This window comes from Lepidochelys kempii, chromosome 1, assembly GCF_965140265.1.
Source record: "Lepidochelys kempii isolate rLepKem1 chromosome 1, rLepKem1.hap2, whole genome shotgun sequence".
NCBI lineage: Eukaryota > Metazoa > Chordata > Testudines > Cheloniidae > Lepidochelys > Lepidochelys kempii.
The window spans coordinates 247,607,985-247,619,740 of NC_133256.1; the positions used below are offsets into that span (position 1 = coordinate 247,607,985).

The 11,756-nt window shown below is 43.3% G+C and overlaps 1 protein-coding gene across 8 annotated transcripts in view; it reads right to left on the minus strand.

The window, feature by feature from the left end:
* LOC140902437 (uncharacterized) overlaps positions 1 to 11,297 on the minus strand; it is a 57,981-nt gene extending 46,684 nt beyond the window's left edge. For 7 of the 8 annotated variants that reach the window (XM_073322522.1, XM_073322547.1, XM_073322513.1 and 4 more), the window contains exons 1-7: positions 11,176 to 11,297; positions 9,495 to 9,580; positions 8,080 to 8,194; positions 5,469 to 5,643; positions 3,612 to 3,723; positions 2,432 to 2,538; positions 1,981 to 2,107 (exon numbers count right to left, since the gene is read on the minus strand). In XM_073322522.1, coding sequence (XP_073178623.1) covers positions 1,981 to 2,107; positions 2,432 to 2,538; positions 3,612 to 3,723; positions 5,469 to 5,643; positions 8,080 to 8,194; positions 9,495 to 9,580; positions 11,176 to 11,297 — 844 coding nt within the window. The other variant, XM_073322555.1, reaches the window with a different exon arrangement.
* Between the last annotated feature and the right edge of the window lie 459 nt (positions 11,298 to 11,756).

Here is an 11,756-nt window from a genome sequence, read left to right on the forward strand (position 1 = left end):
GACATATTGCCTAAGCAGTTCCCCTGCCTGGCAGCTTGTCCTCACAGTGGCAGTGCTGGCAGGCAAGATTTCCTGTGGCCTTGATTGTGGGATGGTTGAGTGGGTGGGTAGCAGGTCCCTGCTGGCGGTGGGCTGGGTAGTCAGTTGGGGAATAAGTTCCTTCTGGTTTTTAAGGTGGGCAGGTCTCCCCTGGCCACTGGAGGTCCCTCCTAGCTGGTTTGTATGTAAGCAAGACGGTCTCCCCAATATGGTGAAGTATGAGGATGAGTGGGAGAACATGGCTCCACACTTGCACCTCATACCAGCTCTTCTGACTTCAGGCTGGGACTGGGCAGACACACAGTCTCTGGCCAGAATAATAGGTTGCTGTGGCCACAGGACTCCCATATAGTGCTGTAGCAGCTTGGCCTGTCTCCTCATCCACTGTCAGGGATGGTCTAGAAAATGTGTGGTCCTGTCTTGAGTGCAGGGACTAGATGATCTCTTGAGATCCCTTCCAATCCTACGATCCTATGATTCTATGACTGCTTATGGAAGTTTGGAGGGGCTGCAGGGACCATGTGGGGTCTCCCCAGTGACAGGGAACATAAGGAAGGAATTCCCTTTGCAGTAGCTGCAGTGATCGCAGCAATAGTGGTTGAATTCAGAGAGGGCTGAAGATTTTAACAAGCACAGCCAGCTTCATGCTCCTGGGCAGATTGCAAAACAATTTCTTGTCCCCTTATATGTAACCAGTTTCTTTCCAAAATTATACCATGCACAGGGCTACACTGAGGATTTTGGGGGAGAGTTAGAGAGATGATTCTTCAGGATATACCCAAACTAAACTCCAGAGCTGTGCTGAACCCAGATTTTTCATTCCAGGGGGAGTTTCACGATTTCAAAATTGTTTCATTCCAGAAGGGATTGAAAACAAAAAACATTCCCTACAAACAAATACTCCAAAAAAGAAAAAAAGTGTTTTGTTTTGATAAAGTGAAATAGTTTGTTTCTGATTTTGACTTTATGACTTTTTGTTTCAATTTTTTTATTTTCTATTAGACTTCATAAGAGAAAATCAAAAAAATTGAAACAAAAAGTCATTTTGAAACAGCAAATCAGAACGTTCTGTTTTGAAAAAATCGAAATGGCATGTTTCAACCTTATTGAAATGTTTTTTTTCTATTTTTGTCTCAAAACTAATTTTCATCAAAGGTGACATGATGCATTTCTACAAAACGTTTTGCTTTCAGCAAATCAATGGGAAAACATTCCATCGGAAAATTTCCAGAGCCTGCTCCAGAAGTGAAGACCGTGTGTGTGTGTGGTGGGGGGAAAATCTGTTTGTCTTCCCAACCTGCTCCAGAAGTAGAGACCAGCTGCATAGTGCCTTCAGCCCTAGCAATCAATTTGCACCAGCTTATGTTTTCAAGTCCATCTTTGCAATGAAAAGGGACAGAGACTTTTTTTTTTTTTTTTGGTAGGGAAAGCTGTGATTCTTCTTCCTGAGGTCCAGAGGCCAGCTTTGTTAACAAGGGGCTCACCTGAAACCCCTCCAGATCCTCAGAGCAGGCAAACTGCATGTATGTGAGAGTGCCAGGGTGTGTGTAAATAATTCTATGCAACTCAGAGCATAGGTGCTGAAACTGGGGCTGCTGGGGGTGCTGCTTCACCCCCTGGCTTGAAGTGGTTTCCATCATACACAGGGTTTACAGTTTGCTTCAGTGGGTCTCAGCACCCCCACTATACCAGTTGTTCCAGCACCCTTGACTCAGCGCATATGTAACTTCTGCTTAGTTGGTTCCATCTAAAGGCTGAGGCTTTTTTTTCTGGCTGCTTCCAAAGCAAGGGGACAGGAAAGCTGTTCTTCTGGACAGCCTCCTCGCCAGGTGAAATTAACACAGAAAATAAATCATTAAGACAGAGCAATTTGTATGAACCTCTGCCTTCTGATCCAAATCTGAACTTCACAGCTTGGGCCTTTCACCACTGCAAACTCACCAATAAGTTTGGCAGCCTCCTCCTCATTCTGCACCTGACACGGTGCTTGGAAACCACTCTGGCGGGAGAAGAAGGCAGGGAATTCCCTTGATTCCCCAAAGGCAGCCACGCACACACCCTGAGTCTCCTACAACAGTGAAGATGAGATGAACAAATAATCAGCAGATGGAATGAAGAGCCACCAACAGTGGCTACTTTCCCACCTACCCAGCTAAGAATTGCTACACTGTAGAATAGAATTTGGTTAGTTTTACACATCCTCTTTTCTAGTCTAGATATTGCACAGTAATTTTCAAAGCAAAGAGTCAGATACGTAACTGTGGAGGAAAATGCAATGGCCTTAGAACCTGGCTTGGTGAGACAATGTTGGCAAGAACCGTGGGGCTATTGGGGATTGACTGGTTCTCTGCCTTCATTTTCAGCAGCCCACACAACAACTTGTGCTACCTACCAGGTATTCCAGCGTCCTACCAATGTCCAGAATAGACTTAACACCTGCGGAAACCACAGCAACTGCAGTGCGTCCTAGCTCGGTCAGGTCAGCACTCACATCCATAGCTGTTAAGGGACAAGTAGCCTTTGTGTTAGTGAGAGTTGCATTCCTAATCGTCATGCTCTCCTCCCTTGCTGGGGAGATGGAAGTGAAGAAGAATGTTGTGTCCAATTAAAATTGCAGTGCAAATTTTACATAAGAGGAATATAATTCTCTAAATTTGGACATTGGCCAGAACACGATGAGTGATACCCCTTCACTTGCAAAATGTGCTGTGGGATCTTTCTTGACCGTAAGGGATCATGGTCTTGGTTTTACATCTCATCCGAAAGGCAGCACTTTCAAACTGTGCTGGAGCACTTGGTTTAGTATTGACTCAGAAGGGAGAATGCCACTAAAAAGTCATATTCCTACAGCATCCTAGGTTGTCCTTTATGGGTCACCCATCCTAAGCACTGACCAGGGCCCAATCCTGCTTGCTTGCAAGAGAGTCTCACCTGAGTACAGAGAGCGAAGCATATTTATCAGTATCCCCAATAACTTCAGCTTCCCTGATAGTCTGTATCAGCATAGCTTGCTACTACAAAGGTTGCAGCCAGCTCCCATTGGACTGAATTACTGGCTAGCAAGCAACATCAAATGGTATACACACCATTCTGTGGATGGGAGAAAGGTCAAGAGAAGCTACCATCTCCCTTGGGAAATATAGGTGTTCCAGAGGAAGAAGTTGAGCCTTGTGGAGAGAAAGAATTGGAAAGAAAGGCAGGTGAAATATCAGAGGCCCTGACGACACTCATTCTGAAACCATGCTAGCATCAACTATGTGTCTACAGGCACGTTCCTGGTAGGGTTCTTGTAAGATTTCCCTGACCAGTGTAGTCAGGGATATTTTTCTGAGAAGTGTGCAAATTAAACTTTGTGCTATAGATACCAAGCATAGTGTGGTCAGAGCCTTAGTGTAGATTTATCCCCATCTTTGGAATGAGGCAGGGGGTGATTGTTCTACTCTTCCCAGCAGGAGAATACTGTGGGCCTATACAGACTAATCAGGAAAGAGAAAAAAGGTGGACATAAACAATGAAACTTTAACATTAATTCAACAACAAAGAGACAATATGAAGTGCAATGCTCCTCTTACTCTTCTCTCCTTCGCGATGGACCCCTCCAATTCCTCCTGTCACAAACACGGGGATTCCTGCTTTGTGTGCCACAATCATCGTCCCTGACACAGTGGTACCGCCAGACAAACCCTGTCATGGAACAGCCAGTCATAATCCACACACTATGTGACCAGGGGAACTGTATGTTCATGGACGAACTACCAGCAGTTGCAAAACATTCTGCTGTGCCCAGTTTGCGGGTAACAGAGTACTGCTACAGTATTCTTTTTAACAAACCCTCAGGGAAAACCAAGAACATTCATTTGCAGTAATAAACAATAAGGCCATATTCAGAGATGCTGAGTAAGGTGGAATACCTTAAATTCTCTTACGCAGCCTGACTCCTCAGGGCACTCAAATAGTACAGGGGGTGGGTGTGTGCAGTGTAAGGACTGGGATGGAAAAGTAAGTGCTGAGGAAACTTATTTTGATGTAACTGACACACTGCAGAGTGTCTTTAACTTCCACATTCTTGCACCTTGATGGTTGTTGCTTTTCTTGCTATAGGGGACACTAACAGGTAAGCTTGTGCTCTGGATAGCAGTAGTGATTACCTGGTTAATAAAAAGGTTAATGAGGCATGATTCTTACAAGAAAAGGAATGATTGTGACTGCTATGAGATAAGACACTGTTAGATATTGCTGTTGAGATATGGAGTAATGAAATGATGTGGCTCGCAAAGGGTAGCATTACGTGGATGCTGTTGCCAGAGGTATCAGGCCAAATGGAATCAGTGGGGCTGTGCCCATTCACACCAGCAGAGAATTTGATCCATCATTTCTCTGTCAGCCATCCTTTCTTGTCAGTGTTGCGATTCATGGGTACAATGGTCTCTAGATATTCATGCAGGCAGGTGCATTGATGTTGGGCTCCAGAGGTCAGCAGTAGACACATGAGCCATAATAACACCAGGAAGAGAAAGGAGAATCTCTCATCATGAATGGAGATGAAGTCTCTTTAGTCTTCCTGTATAGACTATTCAGATAGAGCATCTGTGTCACAAATCTTTGTCCAAGCTATTTGGAGGGAAGACAAGCAAGAAGCCCCAAATTCATGAGTTTATACTGTAAATATTTGTTTAAAAAATCTTATTAATGGTTGGTCACCAAGCTGAATCCAGTCCAGACAAATAACAACCTAAAGTCATTGCTGTCTTATTGCTGTTCATTGGCCTATGCAAAATGAGCAGATGGTCTCAGTCTGATTCCTACTGGACAATCATCCACATCATAAAAAAACAAAACAAAAAACCCACCATAATAATTGGCACCCTTGTTAACAGTCCCAGCAGAGGGGGCAAAGAATGAACTCCCCTTCATTCCTGGAAGTGTTCCCATGATCCCAGGATTAAGGCATGTTGGCAAGTCTTGTACTGCTGCCAATTTTGCAATGCGCGCTTTGCTGATAAACAGAAGATTTCAGGCACCGGGGTTTCAAACTGGCAATTCTCCTGAGCAGTTGAAGTCACTTCAACAGTTGTGTGCGTGTTTAAAGTGTATGGCCTATCATTGTAGTTGCATTGACCATCATTTGCAGCACACCAGTGCTTTTTCACTATAGTGTGCATACTCTAAGCCAAGCCTCACTTTTCATGCTATGAGCCAGCAAAGAATGATTTCCTTGGGGAAATGGCTATTGAATTGTGGTTTCCTAGCTCTACTAGTGTGGAACCTAGTTAGCAACATGTTTTGTGAATATGTCATCTTAACAATAGAAAATTGTATATGACATCTCCAATACTCTGAGAAGTACTTTTCCCACCTGGCTTTAGGCTAGGGCAGCATAACATTGCTATAAAGAAAACTTGATGACAATGAATATCTACATACAGTACCTGGCTGAGAACGTAGGGAAGGTCCCTCCGAGATACCTTAACTAAATTTTTGCTCTTTGCCAGAAACTGAAGTTCCTCATCATTAAGGCCGATGTGGATCCTGCCATTTAAAATGCCCACGGTTGCAGGTACTGACCCATTTGTCCTTACAATCTCTTCCACCTCTCTAGCCATGCTGGAGTAATACAAACAGAGCAACAAAAAATAAAACAGAAAAGTGAACAGATGGGAAATACCTTCAGATCTCTTTGCCACCATGTTCCAGTTGCTACTTTATAGCATTCCCTCAACTTCTGCTAAATGGGGGTCCCCTCCTGCACCTAACAACTAACAGAAGTCTTTGGATCTCATTGCCAGAGTGCAGATCTTCCCCCGGCTCCCATTGCCAATGCTAAGTAGCTCTGAAAATCGGGCCCTTCATATGTTTAGTTTCCAGTGGGTGTCTGAAGGTTTGACCTGCCTGTCTGTGTTGCATAGATTAGAGATATGATTTGTGGTGGAGGTTTTTAATTATAGTCTTCCCTCCCTAATATGCAGCCATGTCTATTCTGTGGCCAGTGAGCAAAAAAGTGCTGTATGTCCCAAGTCACTTATCAGTTCTGACTTCATCCTAAAGGGTAAACCAGGGCAGGTGTGGGTGGAAGAGACTGAGAACTCTTCCTAAACTGTGCCATAGATTATTTGTTTAAAAGTGGCTTTCCACATGGCAGAGCAAACAGGTGTGGATGGGATTTGTTTCCATTAACTTGATTTACTGTACCCTGCCAGCTTTTCTCTCCACCAAACAGCTGAATGTGAATATCATGGAGAAATGAAGGGCAATGATTTGGTATGTTAAGGAAGCAATTACAGATAATCTGGTATGTGTTTATATTAGGTACCTCCATGTCTGCTATGTTTTGTAAGACCTGAAGATGTAGAGGCCAAGTGCTGTCAGCTCCCTGAAAAGTGAGGGTATTTAGTGTAAATGATCCTCCTGAAGGATGGGATTGCTTTTTATAAAACATTTTGTATCAACTGGCTAATGAGTCACAGCTCATTCACCTTTACTGGATAGGTTTCAGAGGAACAGCCGTGTTAGTCTGTATTCGCAAAAAGAAAAGGAGTACTTGTGGCACCTTAGAGACTAACCAATTTATTTGAGCATGAGCTTTCGTGAGCTACAGCTCACTTCATCAGATGTTTACCGTGGAAACTGCAGCAGACTTTATATACACACAGAAATCATGAAACAATACCTCCTCCCACCCCACTGTCCTGCTGGTAATAGCTTATCTAAAGTGATCAACAGGTGGGCCATTTCCAGCACAAATCCAGGTTTTCTCACCCTCCACCCCCCCACACAAATTCAGGAGAGTGAATTTGTGTGGGGGGGTGGAGGGTGAGAAAACCTGGATTTGTGCTGGAAATGGCCCACCTGTTGATCACTTTAGATAAGCTATTACCAGCAGGACAGTGGGGTGGGAGGAGGTATTGTTTCATGATTTCTGTGTGTATATAAAGTCTGCTGCAGTTTCCACGGTAAACATCTGATGAAGTGAGCTGTAGCTCACGAAAGCTCATGCTCAAATAAATTGGTTAGTCTCTAAGGTGCCACAAGTACTCCTTTTCTTTACTGGATAGTTACCTATTCCAAGTCTTCATTAAACACTCAAATTCCTGCTCTCATACTGCTGACTTTAGATGTGGACAGTGACAGGCATGGGATACTAAAGCGCTGCAAGCTGGGGATTCGTCATCTTTGCAGGCTTTTTATTTACTGATTTTGAGACTACTTCATTTTTTGTTGAGCAGAATGCAGATTTGGCAGGTCCTTCTGCCCCGCGGCTTCTGTACCTGCCCTAAACAGCCTCAAGCTGTCTTCTCACAAAACCAGAACTCACTGCATTCTGATCTCTAAGAAACAGCACCAGAGAAAAATAATGGCTGTGTAAGAAAGAAATAGAAAATTCAGTACAGTAACCTTCCTGTGCCGTGGCTCAGTAGCTAAGCAAAAGTATGGGAGATTGCTTACATTTTTGGCAGTGCCACTCAGGGGAATACTGATATAGAGGGTACCCACAAGTAAAGGGTTGGTTGCAGAGATGGGGTTCCTTGGCACAGTGCTGTCTTAGCATAGGCCAGCAAGAGAGTCCAGCAGAACATTGTAGTGGCATTTACAGTCAATGTTCTTACGGGTACAGATGAGCAGAGGTCATCACTGTATTCTAGTAACTTTTACATTATAAAAGATGTAGCCAAAGAAACTTATGAGTACTTGCAAGATCTCCACAAGCCATCCAGCCACAAATGCCAGAGATCTCTATCCAGACAAGGGAATGTCATCATTTGCTGCCACTTTGTGAAGAAGGCCAGGGATTTGATGCTACAGATGGATATGTATAGTACATGTAAATCTGGGGTTTGTCATGTAGTTCTGCTATCTTTGGAAGCCCAGATGCAACTGTTTTGTAACTGAGGTCATATTCTGCATGCGTGTCACACCCTCAGTTCCCACTAATTGTAGTGGCAGCTTTGGGTGTACCACAAATACAGAAACAGGCCCATAGATTATCAGACACAACCGTACAGTTTTGCTGCACTAGGGTCATCAAATCATCAAATCTACAACCTCAAATTCTGGGGATAGGGCATGCCATGTGTAATGATGGTGCTCTCCAAGGCTACGATCGGTCTGCCATCAGCCAGAGCTTCCGCCACAGAAGATGAAACCCTGAAATGAGTTCCTAGGAATAAAATATAGGAAAATCATTTATATTTTAAGGCGGCAATAGACTTCTTGATTTATCAAACTGATATACATTAGGCAGTGTGGGAATAACTATTCAGGGAGTTGGAGGATCACACTAAGATGAGCACACAACCTAATTTTTATGGGACAGTCCCAATTTTTGTGGATCTGTCCTGTGTCCTGCAAAGCCATTGCAAGAAGCAAAGCCTCCTGAAATGATTAAATCATTTGGGTAAGAAAAAAAAACGTTTATGCTTTGCAGCGTAGTTTCGTCCCATAATCAGAGTGTTTTTCTCTTCCTGCAGAATGATATGGGAAAGGTGGGAACACACCAGTATTTGGAATCCTGAACGCTCTGCCTCTCTTGAATATACCAAAAGCCCAACAAAATCACAAAGGGCTGAAAAGAGAGTTTTATTCCATATTTCCAATGGCATCAGATTGTAAAAAGAGCAAATGTAGAATTGTTTTGCATATGGTAAATTCAGTATGGAATTTACAGGATTTTTTTAAAGATAAATGGTTTAAAAAAATTATTCAGACTTTTCAAGTAAATATACTCCTTAGTGCCACAAACCAGAAAAGAATTAATCATTTTGAGACCAATTTTAGGGGAAATTTTGAGAAGAGAATGCTGTGAATTTATTCTATATCAGCTCAGCACCTACAGCGCTCACCAAAGGCAGGAATTCAGATAGCCCAAGTTTAGATCTATGCCCAAGGTGTCATCAGATTTAGACAAACAATTTTATTAGGAGTAATGTAGAGCTTGAAGAGTGATTAGGATCCTTTTAACCCTAGTATTATTGTTTTTTGTATTGCACTAGCATGGAAGGGTCCCAGTCACGCCTCTCCTGAAATCTGAACTGTGAAGTCAATTGCCAGTCAATTTCATATTGAACATTATGGGCCTCATTATCCTCTCCCTCCAATTTTACAGCTGTGTAACTCCAGGGACTTCAAGGAGCTAATCCCAATTTACACTGGTGTAAGTGGGAGGAGAACTGGGCTTTGCAAGTCTGCTGTGATTTGAGAAGGGTGTGCACATTAAAAGAGTGGAGCTGTCAGTGCTAAAAATATCACCACAGCCAAGATATTACAGTATCATGCACCGAAGTTCCCTTGCCCATATATTTTCCTATAAATGCCATAAAACAGAAGCTCTCTGTGAAATGAGTTTTAAAAGGCCTCGGGCTACCTTGGGTAAGCTGCCTCAACATTGTTCCCAGATGCTGCCAGTTCAGGATCCCGGCTGCATTCCGATCACAGGGACTCTTTCAGAGGACACTACTCACCATGCAGGAATCTTCTCATCTGAATGATTCTAGGAGCCACAGAAGCTGTTTGTCTTCCCAAGGTACAGGCCAGATTTCCAATCATGCTGTGTGGAGGGATGGCACAGGAGAGCAATGTCATGTCAAATGAAAGTAGTATAGAAGGCCGTGTTTCCCAAACTGCTTGTTAATCATGAACTGCAGCCTGACTCCCTGTGACCTCCAGACTGAGAAACCAAGTTGTATGTGTTGTAGAGGATGGCCTAACAGACAAAAAAATCCTAGGTATAGATGAACTGGGGTTTTGGGTGCCTTAAACAAGATGGTAAGCAGTATGGTAAAATGTGCAAAGAAACAAACCTGCAGACAAAGAGAAAGCCAGATGGCAGATAGTAAATATGGAGAGACAGACTAGCTTCCCCAGAAACCAGAGGTCTGACTAATCTCTTACTTTATGTAATCATTACGTACAAAGGTACAAAGAGCTGGAAATGGGGAGTTTCAATTCAACTCCAGCAATAGCTCCTTCAATCCTTCTCCAGAAGCTATTCTTTTCTCTGAACAACTTCTGTTAATGTCTGTGAAACTATTCCTGGGAGTCAGGAAGTCTTCCTGTGTGACCCAGGGCAAGTCTCTTAACCCTCTGGGTCTCAGTTTTCCAGCTGTGAAATGGTATAATACTTCCTTTGTCTGTCTTGTCCAGTTAGGCTATACATTCTTTAGGACAGGAAGTGTCTTTTTACTATGGGTTCATGCAGTGCCTAGCACAGTGAGGCCCTGTTCTCAGTGAGGCCCTGTTGGGACCTCTAGGCACTACTATAATAGAAATAATTAATAATAATTAGTATTTACACATTCAATGATTTTTTCTAGAATCTCAGAAATCCACCTGTAAGGGAGAGGTGGGTCTGTTTGATACAAAGAGGGGGAATAGTTCTTATAGACATCCTCTCTCAAGCCACCAAACAGCAGTTGCCAAGAGAGATGAGACACTACTGACCTAAACAGTGGGCCAAACCCAGGTGTCCATACTCCTTTTTTAACCTGTCCTTACTAAAACAAAACCCCCATTTCATTAAATGTTTGGAATCAGATATGATCCATAGGTAGCAAAACCCCCCTTCTGTATATGTGCTCTTTATTAGATCTGTGCTAAACTCCAACAGTTTGGGCTCCCCAAGGGTTTGCACAAACTTTCTAGTTTTAGTTGTGTGAGCCTGCCACCCACAGGCCAAATTTCAGCCCTCGTGTAACTCCTTTGAAGATAGTTTGGTTGATATTGGGTCACTCGAGTTTCGTGCTGAGTTTCCAGTTTTAAACAAACCCACAAACCGAATGTGAAACATCAGCTGAAATTGCCACGTTGCACCTGTTTGTGGATCAAAACCAACTTGTTTCCACCCAAAACCCTACATTACCTCCAGTTTACTAGAAACTACTCAGCCAACATTCACTTAATATTCAGCCTAGGTTTCTGAGAGGTTTTTGAAACTTGGCAGATATTTTCGCAAACCCTGCCTGACCTTTTGGTTTTTGACAAAAGATATGGAGTTTCATTCCAAAAGTTTCACACAGTTCTAGTTCAAACTAGTTTTTTTCCAAGTAACCTTCCCCCACACCCTCCAAGCCAGAAGCCCTTTATTACGCACCATCAGCATTTGATTTCGTTAAGTGGTGGACTGGTATATTATCAGTCTCTTACCTCTGGGTTTCTGTCTGACATACATGGGCTGCTGTCTGCACTGAATTTTCACTCGAGCAGCTCTGCAGGGAGGTGGGACTTGCAGCAGAATTGGCTTGAGCTGTTCTACATTCCAGCCACATGAACATGTCTATCTATCATTAACAGCATAAGCAGCTGGGGCTGGTCCCTGCGTAGGGGATAGGAGAGGATTTTACAACTGGATGGGGATTTCTTTTGCTAACTCGGTGCCAAATATTTTTCCCTATTTTCACATTACTTTTTTCCCCACTTTTCATGTTCCTTTGTTCTTTGTACTAGGTTTTAAACATGAACTTAGTGCTGGTGAAAGCCACTAAAGAGAGATCCCTGGAGATTTAAGTTCTACTTCTTTGATCCACAGACAACAAAGAAAGTAGCAGTACAAGCTTCCTTTACAGCCCTGCCAACATGGGAGGTGTTGAACCCACCTTTGGAGGAGCGCAGGTAGTTCACTCTAAATGCCCATTCAGTCCTTGGAGGCTCTGCAAGGAATGCCGCTGGATTTAGTGCCAGGTTTGGTCATGCTTTTTCTGACGTGGATACCTGTCCCCTGGGACATT